This window comes from Chiloscyllium punctatum, chromosome 12 (assembly GCF_047496795.1).
Source record: "Chiloscyllium punctatum isolate Juve2018m chromosome 12, sChiPun1.3, whole genome shotgun sequence".
NCBI classification, from domain to species: domain Eukaryota; kingdom Metazoa; phylum Chordata; class Chondrichthyes; order Orectolobiformes; family Hemiscylliidae; genus Chiloscyllium; species Chiloscyllium punctatum.
Window position 1 is genome coordinate 22,324,897 of NC_092750.1, and position 21,009 is coordinate 22,345,905.

Genomic DNA, 21,009 nt, shown 5'->3' on the forward strand with positions numbered 1-21,009 from the left:
TTCTCTGGCTTCCCACAGAGTTCTCGGGTACACCTGATCAGGCCCTGGGGATTTATCCATCTTTACCCTTTTCAAGACATCCAGCACTTTCTCCTCTGTAATCTGGACATTTTGCAAGATGTCACCATCTATTTCCCTACAGTCTATATCTTCCATATCCTTTTCCACAGTATGATGCAAAATATTCATTTAGCCCCATTTTCTGTGGCTCCCCACAAAGGCCGCCTTGCTGATCTTTGAAGGGCCCTATCCTCTCCCTAGTTACCCTTTTGTCCTTAATATATTTGTAAAAACCATTTCGATTCTCCTTCATTCTATTTGCCAAAGCTATCTCATGTCCCCTTTTTCCCCCTCCTGATTTCCCTCTTAAGTATACTCCTACTTCCTTTATACTCTTCTAAAGATTCACTTAATCTATCCTGTCTATACCTGCTTCCTTCTTTTTCTTAACCACACCCTCAATTTCTATAGTCATCCAGCATTCCCTATACCTACCAGCCTTTCATTTCATCCTGACAGGAATACACTTTCTCTGGATTCTTGTTATCTCATTTCTTAAGGCATCCCACTTTATATCCGTCCCTTTACCTGCGAACATCTGCCCCCAATCAGCTTTCGCAAGTTCTTGCTTAATACAGCCAAAATTGGCCTTTCTCCAATTTAGAACTTCAACTTTTAGATCTGGTCTTTCCTTTTCCATCACCATTTTAAAATGAATAGAATTATGGTCACTGGCCCCAAAGTGCTTCCCCACTGACACCTCAGTCACCTGCCCTGCCTATTTCCCCAAGAGTCGGTCATGTTTTGCACCTTTTCTTGTAGGTACATCCACATACTGAATCAGAAAATTGTCTTGTACGCACTTAAATAATTCCTTTCCATCCAAACCTTTAATACTATGGCAGTCCCAGTCGATGTCTGGAAAGTTAAAATCCCCTACCATAACTACCCTATTATTCTTACAGATAGCTGAGATCTCCTTACAAGCTTGTTTCTCAATTTCCCTCTATTAGGGGGTCTATAATACAATCCCAGTAAGGTGATCATCCCTTTCTTATTTCTCAGTTCCACCCAAATAACTTCCCTGGATGTATTTCCAGGAATATCCTCCCTCAGCACAGCTGTAATGCTATCCCTTATCAAAAATGCCAATCCCCCTCCTCTCTTGCCTCCCTTTCTATCCTTCCTGTAGCATTTGTATCCTGGAACATTAAGCTGCCAGTCCTGCCCATCCCTAAGCCATGTTTCTGTAATTGCTATGATATCCCAGTCCCATGTTCCTAACCATGCCCTGAGTTCATCTGCCTCCCCTTGAAATAAATGCAGTTTAATTTATTAGTCCTACCTTGTCCCTGCCTACCCTGACTGTTTGACTTGCTTCTGTTCTCAACTGTACCAGTCTCAGATTGATCTCTTTCCTCACTACCTCCCGGGTCCCACCCACCTTAATAGTTTAAATCCTCCCGGCAGTTCTAGCAAATTTCCCTGCCAATTATATTAGCCCCCTTCCAATTTAGGAGCAATCCGTCCTTCTTGTACAGGTCACTTCTACCCCAAAAGAGATTCCAGTGTTCCAAAAATGTGAATCCTTCTCCCATACGCCAGCTCCTCAGCTATGCACATTTGCTCTATCCTCCTATTCCTGCCCTCACTAGCTCTAGCACTGGGAGTAATCTAGATATTACTACACTTGACGTCCTTTTTAAATTTCTGCCTAACTCTCTGTAATCTCCCTTCAGAATCTCAACCTTTTCCCTTCCTATATCATTGGTTTCAGTGTGAACAATGACCTCTTGCTGGCCCCTCTCCCCGGTGAGAACATTCTGCACCCTCTCTGAGACATCCTTGATTCTGGCACCAGGGAAACACACCATTCTGCTTTTTACTCCGCTGGTCGCAGAAACGTCTGTCTGTTCCTCGGACTACAGAATCCCCAACACAATTGATCTCTTGGAAGCCGACGTACCCCTCGTTGCATTAGAGCCAGTCTCAATACCAGAAACTTGGCTGTTCGTGCTACGTTCCCCTGAGAATCCTTTACCCCCTACATTTTCCAAAACAACATACCTCTTTGAAATGGGTATATCCACAAAAGACTCCTTCCCTAGGTGCCTACCTCTCTTACCCTTCCTGGAGTTAACCCATCTATGTGACTGTATCAGAGACTTTGCCCCCGCTTCCATGTCTTGAAACCTCTTGCCTATGTATAGGGGGGGGGGGGGAGAACTACTGTACTACATTCGTTGCACACTCCATTATTTAACAAATGCTGTTCAGTCACAGAAAGACACCTAATGTTGGACATTGCATATGGCAATACCTAGCTAGGTACTAGTCTTTGGGACATAAAATCAATGTACCTAACATCATACTCACTCTGAAATTTATACACCATATTACTCATTTGTTTAATAGCAGAGTATGATGACTCACAGGGAGCTACATTTTGAATTACCTGTGCGTTTCTAAATTATGGGTCAGCTCATTAAGTTGAACAAGGTCCCAGTTGATGAGTTGGTGTTTCAAGGCGCTTTTAAAGATATATCTTGTCCCGAAAATGTGTTGAATTGCACTGTTTCTTGGAACATCTGAGATTTGGATTTGGTAAGTCTTGCCTTGCTCCTAATTCTACTACAGTTTTCACCTAGACATTATACTTACAGCTTGTGTAATTTACAGATGCAAAACACTCCAGATATAGAAATTTGAAAAAAAAACACAAAATGCTGGAAATATTTGGTTCGACAGCCACCATATGTGGAGAGAAAAAGTTAACATTTCAAGTCTGTGACTTTTCTTACAAAGTTCCTACAAGATTATAGACCTCAATGCTATGAGCAAACTGTGCTATAGAACGATGCTTTGTAAGAAAATTAAACTAGGCTTTCGAGTCTTGCAGCTCTCAACGTATATCTGTTTAATCTCACATACCATTTTTGAACCCTAAGTGAACCTTTGTCCCTCAGTTTGTATATATGTAACTGATAGGATACCTGAATATACAAGAATTCTCAACTGAAAAATGTTTATTTAGGAATTATCAACACATGGCAGGGGACTAATTGAAAATCTATGACATGCCATTACTGGTCAGCTGGCTCAAAACCAGTGTGGCTGCCAGATTATGCATGCACAAATGGTGTGGATGACATCATTCATCTGTAATAGGAGTCTTTTGTGCCAGGAAACAGAAATAAATAAAGTCACTATAGTCTGATCGGACCATAGGGCTGCTCCTTTAAGAGTGGTTCATGGTAACCTCAGCCAATGCAGGAATTGAACCTATACTGGTGTCACTTTGCATCACCAAAGCCCAAGACTACAACATGTAAATATCTCAGCCAAAAAGCTTTTCTCAAATCTGTGATGTCTCTCTAAACAGAGCTGAACCTGCAATAAACTTATTCTTATCCTGTTGCTATTAACATTTGTTAAATTGCTTTTTATATCTGGTGAACTCAAGTGACATGGTAACACGACAGACAAAATCCACTTTTACACCTTCAGTCTTAAGAGTCACGAGACCAGGTTATAGTCCAACAGGTTTATTTCCTATAAGGGGTGGCACTGCGGTTAGCACTGCTGCCTCACAGCACCAGGGACACTGGTTTGATTCCAGCCTTGGACAACTGTTTGTGTGGAGTTTGCATTCTCCTTGTCTGCATGGGTTTCCTCCCACAGTCCAAAGATGTGCACATTAGGTGAATTGCTATGTTAAATTGCCCATGGTGTTCAGGGATGTGTAGCTTAAGTGCATTAGTCAGGGCTAAATGTAGAGCAATGGGGATTGGGTTTGGAAGGGATACTCTTTGGCAGGTCAGTGTGGACTTGTTGGGTCAAAGGGCTTGTTTCCACATTGTAGGGATTCTAAGAACTGATGCAATATATTGTTTAATATATCATATCAGTTGTATGACACTATGATCTTTTGTTAATAAATTGTGTCCTATGATCCTGCTCCAGTAGCTAGCTAACAAAGGAGCAGTGCTCCGAAAGCCTGTACTTCCAAATAAACCTGTTGGACTAAACCTAGTATTGTGTGAGATTTTTAAACTTTGTCCTTCCCAGTCCAACACTTTCACATCATGAGTTGTCTGAATATATGGACAGTATCATCTTTCTAACAGGTAGCTTCCATATAATACTGCTGAGTTTCTGCATGTGTACATCTGTTGCTTGGCTTAAAATGGTTTGTAGAGAGGATGAAGATACAAGAAGTCAACAACATTTAGTGCATCAGATGAAGTAAAGGACCTACAGTTTGGATCACAATTATTCAGAAGTCTAGAAATGTGGGTTTTTGCATGCTTTTGACATACTTCCCCATTTCTGCTATAGATCTGTCAGCTACTCTGTCCAGTTTGTCATTTTAATTTTTTCCACTGTGCAACAGTGAGATTTTGATATCAACGTATTTACCAAGCCCAAATTCTTTATAACCATTAACTAGTTTTCTCTCCACTAGTGCCACTGAAGTATTTGGAACATATTATTCCAGTTCTAAGTCTATTTGGTGTAGAAATTGAAATATACAGCACACTTCCAATATCTGGGTAAGATAAGTCAAAAGCCCTTTACTTTGACTTAAGTCAAAATCTCAAATTAAGATAAACTTCACTTTTGCTACCTGAGTAAATGATTCAAAATATTTGTTGTCCGAAAGTCAAATGTACTTCATTCAGAACAAAGTACAAACTGAAAGAGAACATTGTATGTAATTTTTGATATTGCAAAGCATGTTAAAGTGACGACTAGGACAGTCTTTACTATGAACAGAGAGTCAATATTTAAAGTTTCTGGAACTCTTATTTAAAAGGGACACTGAACTGTCATGGATCAGGGAACTTTGGTCTGAAAAAAATCAATCTCAAGTTATTATTGAATGAAGTGTCAGGGGTCTCTCCTGAACAGACATACCAAGACAAACATTAGCTGTGGGATTCACACCTGTAATTCATCCAAACCTTAAGTCAATACACCTGCAGACCACTAGAGAGAAAACAAAATTTGAATCTAGTGACCTTTGTCAGAGCTGAAGGTGGACAGGGATAGAAAAAAAATGCTGAGAATGAGATGGGTTTGTAGGAAGTGAATAGGGTACATGGAGAAAATGCCCAGACAGAGAGAAAGGATTGATAAACAGATTGCTTATGATAAACCAAGAAAATAATATTTGCTAGGTGGGATGCTGATGAGAAATAAACATTTCAAGATGGGTGGCTCTGCTGGAAACAGCTCAAAACAGGAGCAATGGCAGGGAGAAAGAAAACAAGGGAAAGGGTGTTCATTCTGAAATTGTCAAATGGAGTCCTGAAGGCCATGAGGTTCCTACGCAATAATGTTCCTCCAGCTTGCGCTGAGCTTTGCTGAACACTTACAGGCCTGACACTGCAATGTGCGCATGGAACATATTAAAGTGACAGGCAACTGGAAGCAGAGGGTCATTTTTAGAGCATAGGCCATGTACGGAAGACCACATTATGAGCAACTAAAGTAAACCAAATTGAATGAAGTGCAGTTAAGTTTCACCTGAGGGTAGAAGTAACTTGTCAAGTGTTCCTTTTTACTGGGCCTGCAGTGACTGCTCTATAACAAACAAGTTTGAGTTATCCTGTTGGTAGTACTATAACATACAAGGTGTTCACTAAGTATGATCTTGGTAAAATTCCCCTGATTAACAATCTCCATGATTTAGGAGCCTGCTGTAAGTTAACTCTTCTGATCTCAGGTGCCATATTTTTAAAGGGAGGGATCAACACCAAGTTTCATTGAATTATATCATGTTCAGGAGTTTTTTAAAAATTGAATCCCTACGCAGTGTGGAAACTGGCAAAAATCACATTTTAAGTTAATGGAAGGGTTAATAAGGAGGGTTAAGTTTCATCTGTATGAATACTATATCAAAAACTATAATCCACACAGTTATTTAATGTCTTAAATCCAATATATATTTTACAAGTTATAATACAATTTGCTTTTTTACACTGAAATCTCCACCGTTAAAAAGTTGTAGAGAAGTTATTGTTTTAGATGTAAACTGTACAGTTCCAATGTTCAGCCATTAGTCATCCTGGCCTTAACTAATTGGCATTGGTGACAAATCCTCAACATAATCTGTGTTGAAGTCATAGGCATCCTCCACTGGTGTTCCACAAGATGGATCTACACTGATAGGCTTTTGGATAGGGTCAGCTATTTTCTCTGAAAAAAGGTAAGAAAAAAAATTGCTATTAAAATGGAGTCATCTTGCCTGGATTATAACTTAGACAATGTATTATTATTTATTTAAAAGTTACCTCTGTCATGCAAACAATTTCAAAGTTCAAGACACATTTACACCTCAATAGGAAACATATAATATGTTCAATACACACAAATCACTTGTGTAAAATAACAGTAAAACAAACATTTTATTAACTAACACCTGTGGGATCAGGAGTTCGCTGGTTGACCAAGATCTCTAAACCCCACACTAAGTAATAGAAAGAAGGCTGGGATATGCACATCACTATGATAAGTGATATATGCTGTAAATAAAGTAAGTTTTATTTAAGACAGTGTAGTATATTACTTGCCAATCTTCTCAATCACCTGGACTACATGGATAGCAGTTAGTAATTGCATGCAATTACCAATTTTTAAAAAAAATCTAATAACCAACCTGATTCCAGTTTATTTTTCATTCGCTTTATCTGCAACGTTTTGGCTGTTGTGTCTCCATCTGCTTTCACCTTTTCATTCTTATCTTTTTCAAAATGTGCTGCCTAGGAAGATATTTGAAATATCTAATACTGCTTAAAGTGCAATAGAATTTTATAATCCATTTTCACTCGTTGTTCTTGTATATTATTACATTTATTTCAATTGGTACATGTAGCAAGTTTGATCTTTTTCTGCAGTTGTGATTTTTCCCCCTATTTAAGCAGGCACACCTATGAACAAGATCTGAACTCAGCATATCCTGCTGCTGTCAGAAACAATAATAATCCAGAAAAGATTTGTGCTATCTGCTTTGTCCTTCCTCCCATCACAAGTGCAACCTGAAACATGTAATATCTGATGTTAGAATAACAGCACTTCAAGCCCCAAGTCAGTGGCAGTGGTTCAGCAGTTAGCACAGGATTGATTCCACCCTTGGACAACTGTGTGGAGTTTGTACACGTTGTCTGCGTGGGTTTCGTTTGGGTGGTCTGGTTTTCTCTCGCAGTCCAAAGATGTGGGGGTTAGGTGGATTGGGCATACTAAATTTCCTGTGGTGTTCAGGATATACAGGTTAGGTGGATTAGCCATGGTAAATACAGGGTTAAAGGGATAGGGCAGGGATGTGAATCTCGATGGCACGTTGTTCAGAGGGATGGCATGGCATCCATGACTGAATGGTCTGCGTCCACACACGAGGGTTTCTAAGAAGTATTGTTCAAGTTGGTTTAATAAGATTCCTTCCATTAGTACAGAGGTATTTTCTCAAGCCCAAAATCCTGGAACTGCCATCCCAGGAAATCTAATCAAATACAAACAATTTGGAATATCATTCTACCTTAGCCAGCATTCTGTGCAACATGTTTTCAGTCATGCTGGAAATCATGGAAATGGTTAAGAGTATGCTGGAAGATCGTAGATTGGATGACTTCCTTTTGTTTGGTTAAATTACTATCACAAATACAGACTGATTGCAATTCATCAATAGATAAAATCAGACAAATACTTTATCTAAAAGGAACAGTGAACTGAATGGCTTATTCCCATTACAGATAGTAATTTAAAATGTCCACAATCAAGATAACATTGCAAGATAACTGCAAGACTCAATAATATAAGAAGCCAAACAACATTCCAAGCATTTGAACTATGTTTTATCATTTTAACCACCTGAATTGGAAGGGGACTAAAAATACTGGCAGGGGGATTTGCTAGAGCTGCTCAGGAGAATTTAAACTAGTAAGGTGGGAGATCAATCTGAGACTGGTACAGTTGGTAAAGGGAGCGAGTCAAACAGTCAGGGTAGGGAGGAACAAAGTAGAGACAGGTATATGAATAGGAAAGGTTTAGAGGGATATGGGCCATGTGCTGGCAAATGGATTAGATTAAGTTAGAAAAACTGGTCAGCATGGACAAATTGGACCAAAAGGATCTGTTTCCATGTATAACTATGACTCGAAATCCATACCAGAGTACTTTGAACTTTGTGCCAAATATAAACTAGTGGAAATAATTTTCTTGTATTCTTGCACATGTATCAAACACTTCAAGCTTTAGCTTCGATTTTTCTTAAGGAGTAATATCATCAGGTATCAGTTTCAAACTCTGGTATGCTATAGAAGTGTTGACACGAAAAAAAAATCAATGATTCATTCCACATAAACATATGTAACTCATGTAGGGATCTCAAAAGGGCAATTAAATAATTCTAGACTTCCAAAAGACCACCACTCGAAATAGCAGTGAGCTTACCTCTGAGTTTTCTCGGTCCACTGAATTGTTACCCTCATTCCTTTCCTGATTTTGCAATTCTTCTCCCACATTAGCCCCTGTAATTAGTCCATTGGTTGATCCTGTAGATTGGAATAATATACTGCTGGCCATATTAGGGCATTTAACACCTGGACGGAAGGGGATGAAAAAGAGAAAGTTACAGATTATTCGAGAGCCGGAAATCAACAGCAGATAGAAGCAGATCTGCATTATGTTTACTGACATTACGCTTTCATTCTATATGCCTCTCTGATTAAAGTTGCTGCTTCAATTATCAACTCTAATCCCTCTGTCAGCAAGTTTCTTTTGCCTTGTATAAATATCAACATTTTATATCTTTTACAGACACTCATATCACTGAAAAGTCTGTTTCAATGTAACATGGTGCATCCCATAAATTTAATCTGTACATCAATGAACTTGTCCAAGTAATTAATTCAAAGTGAACCAAGTTTTACATTAAAGCTAATGCATTAATTTAGACAAATGCATTAATTACCTTTGAGTGTATTTTCATTGTGATTATTTAGGTCTGCAGCATTAAAGCCTCGTTTTGCTTCTTCCACAAGTTTTGGAGTGATGTAATTGGGTAGCTTGTGTATTTCTGGTGGAACTGTATAGTAACTGACTTTAGCTCTTAAGAAGAATAGAAAGAAAGCTTCCAATTTGTACATCATCAAAGGCATCCACTATACACTTTGTTGCAGAGCATTAATAAAAAGTAATTCTATCACAAAATTTGCAATTGTTTGAATTATTAATGCAAATACAAATACAACATTCCCCCCCCGTACCCACAGGGTGATGTGTTGTAAGAGCTACCACGGAAGCCCAAAACCACAGACAGGTGCAAACCCATTCATTTAAATGGGAAACATACGTTCCCGGCAGCTTCCTGGTACCTGGTTCTGGAACATAAGCCGTGGAAACTGGACCCATGGATACGGGGGTCACCCTGATATAGGCAATCTTCAATCTTACAGAATAGTTCAAAAATAGGAACTGAATTTTAATTACCCACTCCAATCATAAAGGATCAACTTGGCTGTTTTCTCAATGTCAGGGATCCCTCCTTTCTTCAACATGCTTCTTTTCTGAGCCAGCAATGTTAAAAATTCCAGAGAGGTTCGGAAATTTGGGACATTATACTGCAACATGACCTATTGTGGTGATGTGATATACATATGTTAGCTAAAGCTTTATTACACAATCATCCTAGCACTTAAAGTGACCTAAGAAGCCAGTGAGATCAGAGTTGGATCTTTAGCAGTCAAACATACACTTTCTGACCATTTAAATTATCCTCATTTCTCACTCAAATATAAATTTGGATTTCAGACAAAAAAAACATGATTCATTTAATATGGAACTTTAAAAAAAAATGCATGACAACAGGGAAAGTGGGATTCAGTACCTGCTGTTTATTGCAATTCTTCAGTATAGGCTCCACAACAGATGTCGGGTTTTCCAATGCTTCAACGTCCACAATGTTCCTCAAGGACAAGGCAACAGCAGAATTTGATGCAGAAGCAATAATACTTGGACTGTCCAATATTTTGATCTGCTTATCGATAAGTACCTCCTGTATGCATCTGCGCAAGATTATGCAATTATTAACACCTACCATGACACAGTCACTAGTCGAAACAGATTTTTATCCAAGACAATAAGGGAGGTCGTATGCCACTGAGTGAAATCAGAGTTGGATCTTTTACAGTCATGGACATCAGGCTATGAAAGTTGTCCTCATTTTTCACTCATTCCTTCCTTAACACAAATAACCTTATTGTTTTCTGATCAAATATTCTAGTTTTTTCAATGGCCATCTGGCAATTTTTTTTCCCCCCAATTGGAATATAGTTCAAAGTGAATAGGTTAATGGTTTGTGTGTTAAACCAATCCTTCTCTGGTAAATGGCTGATATTAATTCAAAATATTAACATGCCTGGAACAAAATCACTGAAATCTCCCAAATTATACTAAGCAAAAACAGTATTATATTTAAAATTTTTTTAAAAAAAAGGTAAAGGAATAGCTCAAGAATAAGTGTGCAAGTTAGTCACACATTATCGGTCAGAAGTTTTATCTAAACAGGTTACTATCCCAACTTTAACCTTCTTACTTTGTAAGACCTCTTACTTGTCCCACGTTGCAAGCTCTCAATTTTTTCAAGCTATTAATAATACTGCTTTTCCCTACATTTGGAAAACCTGAAAGAAAAAGATTTAATTTATAAAGAACAAAGATATTGATTTTACTGGCATATATATAAGATTGCTGAATCAATTCATCTATTTTGAACATCATTGGATAGGCAAGGAATGGAAGAATATTTTGTAATTGGTAATTCTGCAAAGCCAAATGCATGAGCAAAATGCAGTATTGGCTCATTTTGCAGGAGTTTCAATTGGAAACATTCAAATTCAGTATCAGACTACTTTATAGCTTATAAACAAAAGTATAAAGCAAGCACTCACCTACTACACCAACTTTAATGCTTGTTAGATTTCGCTTTTTGCAGTAGCTGAGAAGCAATTTTATAAAACTTTCATCACCAGCACAGGTATTTCCATGTGATATCTCTATACTGGTATTCAGTTTAGAAATTCTTTTCTGTCCCTGTTTAAAATAATTTTTAAAAGTTTAATTTTGAAAAAATTGATCTAGAGAATTGACAAATAAATTTCTAACGATGTTGTTTACTGCACTGATGTTAGTAAACATTTCTCAGTGGCACAAAGTAGAAGTGTACAACATTTTGTCAAGAGGTGGGCTGTTCTCTAAAATGTCCATGTGTTAGCTTCCTAACCTCAACTGGAATATCTAGGTGACTTGGGAGTGCAAGTAAGCCACTTTTCCATAATATGGGTTCTGGAGAAAGGTTAGCCCACATCTGTGCAGTTAAGGCTGTAAGTAACTTGGATGTACAACACACAAAGCTATGAATAAATAACAAACATAACATGTACAGGAATGCCAGAGAATATACAAATGATGTAAAGGTAACCTTTGCTACAAATTACACAACTGAACAAGTACTGTCAAGATATTTCATCAAAACTTTAATACTCCTCTTGCAATATGGTTCTGGATTATCCACGTGTTAATCTTTATGAAGCTGCAATATTTTGGCAAGTTACAAAATTCTTAAAAACATGGAAGTTTAAGAACTGGTTAGAAGAAAATGCGATGAAAAACAATTGCATGAAATCAGAGTTAGATCTTCTATCTCAAATACATTAGCGTTAAACCAACTCAATCAGCTAGTTAACATTTAATTGGATTATATTGCATTTGTTTTGGGAAACATACCATTGTTCTGTCTTGCAACTGTGCAGATGATTTAAAAACGACAACAGGAAATTCATTTTCCAAATATCTTAGCCATTTCTCTGCATTCTCCTTTGGCACTAAATCTAAACAATAAAGAACAGGGTCTACTTAGTAAATGATATTGTTTTGAAGACATTGTGACCCCTCCAGAATTCAATTTGCAGTCATTACTATTAAGTCGCCTTACCTATCTTGTTTAAAACAAGGACAAGTTGCTTCTTCCCCTCTGATTGTAAGACTCCCTGCTCCACTTGAGGACATCTATAACCAAGAGGATCCCTGGCATCTAGCACTTCCAGAACCACATCTGAGGTATCGAGCACCTAATGAAATAGGAAGCACACCAAAACCAACATTTCAGCGATGAAACTAAAGGACAGTTCTCCAGTGATTAAATCACCGCTTTATTATTAGAAATCTAAAAACCAGCAGGAGTAGCTGTTTGACCCCTATCAAGCCCACTCCATTACTCAACACAATTGTGGATTAAGATAGAAGATCAATACCATAATACTGATGTCTCCCCATACAGAATTATACAGTACAGAAGTAGTCCATCAAGTCCTCACTGACAATGAACTACTCTAAACCTACATTAGTTCCATAGTCTTGAATGTTATGATACTTCAAGTATTTTTTAAAACAGGTTGAGAGGTTTCCCACCTCATCTACTCTCCCAAACAATGCATTCCAGATTCCCACCAGCCTCCACGAGAAATAATTTTTCCTCAAATCCCCGCTACATCTTTGGCATTTCACTTTAAAATTACGCCCTCTCATTATGGACTCTCAGCTTTCTCTGCTCTAAATAAAACAATCAAAGCTCATCCAGACTGTCTTCACAGCCACATCTTTCCCATAGTGTAGTGAGCAGGACTGCACACCATACTCCAGCTTTGCCCTAACCAAAGTGTTATACAGCTCTAACAACTTTCCTGCACTTATAATCCAAGCCACGACCGATAATGGTAATTGTTCCGTATGCCTTAACTGCTCTAAAAACCTGGCCTTCTGCCTTCAGAGATGTCTTTGTGGAGATGGATACCAAAATTCCCCAGAGCTCCCTAGTGTCCTGCCATTCATTGAGGACTCCCTTGTCTTGTTACTTCTTCCAAAATGCATTGCCTTACAGTCACGTGTTATATTCCATCTGCCCAGCTGACCAACCCATCGAGATCCCCTGCAACCTTTGTATCATTCATAAATTTAACACCACCCGTCCCACTCCTAACATAAGGGACCCACCACTGATCCTATGACACACCAGCCTCCAGTCATACACAAAACTTTATATCTCTCTGTCGCCTAACACAAAGCCAATTTTGGATGCAATTTGCCAAATAACACTTCATCCCATGTGCTTTTAACTTCTTTAGAAATCTCCCATGTGGGATCTTGTCGAAGGCTTTGCTGAAATCCATATCAACTAGCTGGTCACGTCCTCGAAAAATTCTTATTTGTTAGGCATGACTTCCCTCTGATAAAGCCCAATCAGCCCAATATCTCATGTGACAAACCTGCCACCTGTCATAACCATCAGTTTAAAACCATAACAACCCATGGATATATTGCACTTTTATTCCAACCTGAATTTTTTTTCAAAACAGCACCAAATGATAACATTTGCAAATTCAACAGCATTCTGAAGAGTGAAATGACATACCAGAGAAGGTGCCACGGAATCTTCAAAGAATTAGGCTTCAACAAAGGGAAAATGCCCTAGAAATGGAACTGTAATTTCCTGGGAGTTTTCAGACTGAATATGACAGGAGAAATGACACCAGTCTGGCCAAGAGATGTGTTTTGTGCCTTTCCCTTTCTAGTTTACTTAAAGAAAATGGGTTAAAAGCTAGTTCACTCTGTTCAGTGGGTTAGTGAGCTGAGGTACTTACTGTGGTAACTTGGATTTGACAGCTGGCATGAAGCCTCAAAAGAACTAGACAAAAAAGTTTTTAACTAATCTACAACACCAATACTCCTGAAATCGAATCTTCTAGTATCAGCATCTCACTGTCTTTTATAAATGACTAAGAACATAAAACATAAGAGCAGAAGACACTCAGCCCACAGCTTGCTCTGCCATTCAATGAGATCATAACCCTTCTGATAATTCTCAACTTCAGTTTCCTGCCTTTGCCCCAAAACCCTTGATTCACTTCCTGATTAAAAATCTGTCTCAGCCTTGAATATACTTAATGACCCAGCCTCAACAGCCCACTGTGGTAGAATAGTTTCACAGATTTACAACATCCAGAGAATAAATTCCTCATATCCATCGTGAGTGTGTGACACCCAATTCCAAGATTATGGTTCTCGACTAATCCACAAGCAGGTGGAAAACCTTTACGTACCTACCCTATTAAGTCCTCTCAGCATCTTGTAGAAGGTTGCCTTAACCGGTCTTTTACAACTCACTTTTTTTTTAAACCCATTTCTAATTTATTTACTGTTGTGATACTATTTTAGTCACTTATAACCTCAATCTTTGTAATTCAAAAAGGCCTGATTAAATCAATTCAACCATGTATTCACTCAAAAAACACAGACTGACCTTATTCAACTCGCTGCATGGAGATCTTCCTGAGCTTTTATTCTCCAAATTGGCCAACTTTTTCTGTTTAAAAGTAGAATTTTCAAAAGTAGCATATTAAAATTCATGAAGTTTATATATACGCAACACTACAAGCTTAAGCATTTGGACAAATATATACCTTCTGTTGCTTTTCATTTATTTCTGGGTCTTTTTTAGCTTCAAGTTTCCTTTTCTTTGCAACTTCCTTTTGTCTAGCAAGCTTCTGCTTTTGCTTCAGTTCTTCAAGCTAAAGTAGAAAGTGTAAGAAGTTGACATGGTTGCAAGGACATCTAAAACAGTTGAGTTACCTATCTTATGTTTTAGTAACTTATTCAAATTTGTTGCTTAATTGTGTTTGTGGATTTATCTTCCATTTCTAAAATCAGCATTCACATTTAGAAAATCACAACTACATTACGTATAAAATATTTGTTACACAAAAAGCATATTATTCTTAACACTAAATCAACATTGGACACACCCGACAGTAGTCTGCTTTTTCCTTTTACTATTGCTTTGTAAAAGATACTCAACTGTTCATTATATAAAAAAAAGTCTAATACTGTCCACGTCAAACTAAAAGCAAAAAACAAGCTCTCTGCATATTCAAATACCCTCTTTTTTCCCAGCTTTGTGTAAATACACTAGACAGCAGACCAGATAACTTCAGGTTACATACTCGATCACATTTTGAGTTTGAAGAATTTACATCATATTTCAAACTGTCAGCCATCTCAAATTAGGCTACAGAAAATGCAGAAATCACTTTGTGAAAGTGGAACAGAAGCTTGTTGTGTGTGTATAAAGTACCATAGATTACCAACTATTTGTACATAAGCAGAGCCCTCTTACACTTTGTTTCCTTTGTTCAGCTTCTCGAAGAACTGCTTCTTTAAATGGAGCACTATTAGGCACACCAGGATCCTTTCGAGATTTTTTACTTTTATTTCCCCGTTTCTTTGCTTCTTTTCGTACTTTCCGCTTATGTTCACGAATCTATGATTAAATTGAAATATTAACAATGCTGCTGAAACCGGAATCCAGTTAAATGGGGCATTCAATTCAGAGAAAATGCAAACAACATATAATGTTTTCTGAATGTAACTAGTGAATCTGCACTGCACTCCTCAGTTGAATTGATAATTTCCAAGGTCCAAAATCTATCACTGTACAAAGTGCTCCAGATACAGACTAAACTGGGCCTAAACGGAGTTATCTACAGGCCCCCAAACAGTAGTCTGGATGTAGAGTGTAAATTGAATCAGGAGTTGAAATTGGCCTGTTGCAAAGGTATTACTACAGTTGTCATGGGGGTTTTCAACATGCAGGTAGATTGGGAGAATCAGGATGGTACTGGACCCCAAGAAAGGGAGTTTGTGGAGTGCCTCAGAGATGGATTCTTAGAACAGCTTGTACTGGAGCCCATCAGGGAGAAGGCAATTCCAGGTCTGGTACTGTGTAACGAACCGGATTTGTTCAGGGACCTTGAAGTAAAGAAGCCATTAGGAGATAGTGGCCATAATATGATAAGTTTTAATCTGCAATTTGAGTGGGACAAGGGAGAATCGGATGTGTCAGTACTGCAATTGAACAAAGGGAACTATGGAGCTATGAGGGAGGAGCTGGCCAATGTTCAATGGCTCAATACCCTAACAGGAATGGCAGTGGAACAATGGCAGGTATTTCTGGATATAATGCAGAAGGTGCATGATCACTTCATGCCAAAGAGGAAGATCCTAAGGGGAGACAGGGGTGGCCGTGGCTGACGAGGGAAGTTAAGGAGTGTATAAAGATAAAAGAAAGTATAACATAACAAAGATGAGCGGGAAGCCGGAGGACTAGGAAACCTTTAAAGAGCAGAGGATAACTAAAAAGGCAATACGCAGAAGAAAAAATGAGGTACGAAGCCAAACTGGCCAAAAATATAAAGAAGGATAGTGAAAGCTTTTTTTAGGTTATGTGAAAAAAAAAATGGTTAAGATTAAAATTGGGTCCTTGAAGACAGAAACAGGTGAATTTATTATGGTGAACAAGGAAATTGCATAAGAGTTGAATAGGTACTTTGGATCTGTCTTCACTGGGGAAGACACAAGCAATCTCCCAGATGTAATAGTGGCTGAAGGACCTCGAGTAAAGGGTGAACTGAAGGGAATTTATATTAGGCAGGAAATGGTTTTGGATAGACTGTTAGGTCGAATGGCTGATGTCCCCAGGACCTAATATTCTGCATCCCAGGGTACTTAAGGAGGTGGCTCTAGAAGTCATGGACACATTGGGAAATGTTAACCAATGTCCTATTGATTCAAGATCAGTTCCTGCAGATTGGAGGGTGGCTAATGTTGTCCCACTTTTCAAGAAGGGAGGGAGAGAGAAAACAGGGTATTATAGACCAGTTAGCCTGACGTCAGTGGTGGGAAGGATGCTGGAATCAATTATAAAACATGAAATTACAACTCATTTAGATAGCAATAACAGGACAGGTCAGAGTCAGCATGGATTTACGAAAGGGAAATAGTGCTTGACCAATCTTCTGGAATCTTTCTGAGGATATAACTATGAAGATGGACAAGGGAGAGCTAGTGGATGTAGTGTACCTGGACTTTCAGAAAGCCTTTGATAAAGTACCACATAGGAGATTAGTGAACAAAATTAGGGCATATGGTACTGGGGGCAAAATACTGACTTGGATTGAACATTGGCTGGCTGACTGACAGCAAGCAAAGAGTAGTGATAAACGGGGTCCCTTTTGGAATGGCAGACGGTGACCAGTGGGGTCCCACAAGGTTCAGTGCTGGGTCTGCAGCTGTTTACAATATACATTAATGATATAGATAATGGCATTAAGAGTAATATTAGCAAATTTGCTGATGACACAAAGCTGGGTGGCAGGGTGAAATGTGAGGAGGATGTTATGAGAATACAGGGTGACTTGGACAGGCTAGGTGAGTGGACGGATGCACGGCAGATGCAGTTTAATGTGGATAAGTGCGTGGTTATCCACTTTGGTGGCAAGAACAGGAAGGCAGATTACTATCTAAATGGAGTCAAGTTAGGTAAAAGGGAAGTATAATGAGATCTAGGTGTTTGTACATCAGTCAACGAAAACAAACATGCAGGTACAGCAGACAATGAAAAAAACTAACAGCATGCTGGCCTTCATAACAAGAGGAATTGAGTATAGGAGCAAAGAGGTATTTCTGCAGCTGTACAGGGCCCTGGTGAGACCGCATCTGGAGTATTGTGTGCAGTTTTGGTCTCCAAATTTGAGGAAGGACATCTGGCTTTTGAGGGAGTACAGTGGAGTTCAGGAGGTCAATTCCCAGAATGGCAGGATTATCATATGTTGAAAGATTGGAGTGACTGGGCTTGTATGCACTTGAGTTTAGAAGGATGAGAGGGGATCTGATTGGGATGTATAAGATTATTAAAGGATTGGACACTCTGGAGGCAGGAAGCATGTTTTCGCTGATGGGCAAGTCCCGAACCAGAGGACACAGTTTAAAAATAAGGGGTAGGCCATTTAGAACAGAGTTGAGGAGAAATGTCTTCACCCAGAGCGTGGTGGATATATGGAATGCTCTGCCCCAGAATGCAGAGGAGGCCAAATCTCTGGATACTTTCAAGAAAGAGATGGATAGAGCTCTTAAAGGTTATGGGGATAAAGCAGAAACAGGATACTGATTGTGGATGATCAGCCATGATCATAACAAATGGCGGTGCTGACTCAAAGGGCCGATTGGCCTACTCCTGCACCTATTGTCTATTGTATATCCATTGCAGCAATTTCCCCCGGCTGAGAGTATTTTCCATGGTGTATCAGAGGCTGAAAGGTGACCTTATGGAGGCTTATAAAATCATGAGGGGCATGGATAGGGTGAAGTGTGTGTGTATGAATCGCAAACTGAAGAGCATAAGTATAGAGTCAGGGGGAAAATATTTTAAAAAGGGATCTAATGGGCAACTTCTTCACTCGGAAGGTGATGCATGTAAGGAATGAACTGCCAGAGGAAGTGGTTGAGGCTGCTACAATTACAGCATTTAAAAGGGTTTAGATGGATATGGGCCAAATGCTGGTAAATGGAACTACATTCATTTAGGATATCTAGTCGCTATGGACGAGTTGGACTGAAGAGTCTGATCCCATGCTGTACATCTCTATGACTTTTTGCAATTAAAAAAGTATTTTTTAAATTCCAAGATGAATGGTCTCACACTTAGCTACAATTCATGCAGCAGTTTTGTCAACAGCTCTCTCTCAACACCTCTAAAAAAGGTTCAGATTTCACATGGAGCAAGTTTTACGTACATGTGCAGAACATTTTGGTGGAGTCAGTAAATGTAATGTCCACTTACAACTTTTCCATTCTATAATTTTGCGCTTCTTCTAACCTAATTAGAATGCCAATCATTCACAAACGTGATATGTTGCCATCTATTTTTACAAAATCATTAATAGAATGAACTGTTGAAGATCCAAGCACTGATATTTGTTGGCCTCAGTCATTTCCTTTCCAATCAAGCTTACAACTTCTATCTAGACATTTTCCAAAAGACTGTAGTTACTTGCTCAAAAGAATTAATTAGGCATGACCTATCCTTTAAAATTGCGTGAGTTACCTCTGGGTGCTCCGGTTTCCTCCCACAGTCCAAAAAAATGTGCAGATTAGGTGAATTGCCATGCTAAACTGCCCGTAGTGTTAGGTGAAGGGGTAAATGTAGGGGAATGGGTCTGGGTGGGTTGCTCTTCAGAGGGTCAGTGTGGACTTGTTGGGCTGAAGGGCCTGTTTCCACACTAAGTAATCTAATCTAATACGCTGCTTAAATTGAGATAGATTACAGAACTGGGTGATACAGAGGGATATAGGTGTTTTGGTATATAAATTACACATTAAGCACATAGGTTATTAGGAAGGCAAATGGGATGTTGGTGGTGATTGCAAAGGGAATGAAACAAAAATAGAGAATGTTTTGTTGCAGCTCTACATGACATTGATGAGACCACACTGGAAAAGCTGTACAATCTTGCTCTCCTTAGTTGAAAAAGTTGTTAGAAGCAGTTCAGTCACTCTCCTTTCAGCAAAGCAGAGCCTGTCCTCATGGAGCTTAGAAGGACAAGGGATAATGTTATTAAAATATACAAGATACTGAGACAAACAAAGCGGAGAAACTCCGATCTGGTAGCATCTGTAGACAGCAAAGCAGAGTCAGCATTTCAGGTCCAGTGTTCATTTGTCAGAACAAGGGTCAATGAACTTGAACATTGACTGCTTCTCTCTCTACAAATGCTGCCAGACCTGCTGGGTTTCTTCAGCATTTTGTGCGCGCGCGTTTCACATTTCCAAAATCCAGTTCTTTGTTTTTTAAAATATCGGGGCTTCCTGATAGGGTGGATACTGAGTGGATGCATCATCCTGTGGAGAGGATTAGCAAGACAGACATAGTATAAGTCTAAGAGGTATTGATTTTTTTTCAGAGGGTGGTTAGTGGACAAAATCTCTTCCACTGGAGGTTGTTCCATTGAATTTATCCAAGAATGAATTAGAAAGATTGACATACAAGGGAGTAAGGTTTATGGAGACAGCCAAAGAAGTGGGGTTGAGACCCCCAACATCAGCCACCGCTCTGCTGAATGGTAGAATAGCCTCAAAGGGGCAAAATGGCCTAGTCCTACTTCCTTGTCTTATGTTTCTTTAACACATTATTAAAAGTGGTCAAATTAGGGTGATTTTCTTTAAAAAGGCTGTAAATTCCTTGAAATATCAAATGAGGTATAACTGCACAAAAATTCATGCAGTGAATTACAAAGATGTATACTGAAATTACAACAGAAACATATGTGTGGATATTTAGTGGGCAAGGAACATAAGTTTTACATGTGTGAACTATCTTCTTTTTATCAGCCTATCAACTTAACATAATGAAAACGTTTTCCAGTACTCCAGCCTAAATCTGTATCCTTGACTTCTCTATCGTCATTAAAATCCATTTCATTTGCTAGCTTTTCATAGTCTAATCATCCAATATTCTTCTCTGATCATTGAAAATTCTAAATATTTCTGAATAGCGTGATGTAAAAAACTGCAAAGTACTCAAGTTGTAGACTAGCAGCTTATAATAAATTGCTCTTGACTATATTATGTACTGTTTGCCATAAAGCCACGTGCTCTTATAAGTACTAACTTAGGTGATTGTGAAGGGGATTAACACAGTTCAGAGTAGTTATATAAATACTTGCTGTTTGTTTAGCCACTTTCAATACCTCACGATCATGGTTACTATATCTCACAAGCTTTCCCAGAGCGCACCATGTGCCCAATGCTGGGGCCTCCACAACTCGTGGATTCCACCCTGACTCACCTTTCGCTGGATCTTGAATCGCTTGTGACAGGTCAGACGTTTGCTCGCCTTTTTCAACTCTGTGAGAAAAGCAACAAGAAGGACAATGAATCAAAACAAACTCTCGCGGATAAAATAAATAAGTATAACGAATTATAAAGGCCACGGTTCCACGTCAGACAACTCACTGGGGCGCTTCATGCTGCCGGCTGAGGAAAAGGGAAAACCACGTGACAAAGTCCCAACCAACCCATAGCCTGCCGTAAACTCATCGTCTGGGAGCACGTCAATGTCGT

General features: G+C 38.9%; 1 protein-coding gene and 2 non-coding genes across 3 annotated transcripts; all 3 read right to left on the reverse strand.

Moving 5' to 3' along the window:
• Window positions 1–5,908: 5,908 nt before the first annotated feature.
• On the reverse strand, window positions 5,909–20,975 carry gnl3 (G protein nucleolar 3). Its single transcript, XM_072582074.1, has 15 exons — window positions 20,902–20,975; window positions 20,735–20,793; window positions 15,230–15,373; window positions 14,517–14,624; window positions 14,357–14,419; window positions 11,993–12,128; window positions 11,785–11,888; window positions 10,950–11,091; window positions 10,595–10,682; window positions 9,887–10,064; window positions 9,490–9,632; window positions 8,972–9,108; window positions 8,452–8,600; window positions 6,662–6,764; window positions 5,909–6,201 (listed from the first exon to the last, which is right to left on the reverse strand). The coding sequence occupies exons 1-15, from the start codon at window positions 20,912–20,914 to the stop codon at window positions 6,077–6,079; spliced, it is 1,692 nt and encodes a 563-aa protein (XP_072438175.1). The 5' UTR covers window positions 20,915–20,975; the 3' UTR covers window positions 5,909–6,076.
• LOC140484006 (small nucleolar RNA SNORD19) lies at window positions 9,709–9,785 on the reverse strand. Its single transcript, XR_011962168.1, has one exon. It is a non-coding gene; the product is annotated as a small nucleolar RNA SNORD19 (small nucleolar RNA).
• LOC140484007 (small nucleolar RNA SNORD19) lies at window positions 10,156–10,227 on the reverse strand. Its single transcript, XR_011962169.1, has one exon. It is a non-coding gene; the product is annotated as a small nucleolar RNA SNORD19 (small nucleolar RNA).
• Window positions 20,976–21,009: the final 34 nt, after the last annotated feature.

Bases quoted from the DNA above. Each gene is read 5' to 3' on its own strand.
- gnl3 (XM_072582074.1), bottom strand. The intron at 11,889-11,992 runs GTAAGGCGACTT...TTTATTGTTTAG, and splicing joins CCTTGTTTTAAACAAGATAG to ATTTAGTGCCAAAGGAGAAT. The intron at 6,202-6,661 runs GTTGGTTATTAG...ACCTTTTTTCAG, and splicing joins GAAAAATAAACTGGAATCAG to AGAAAATAGCTGACCCTATC.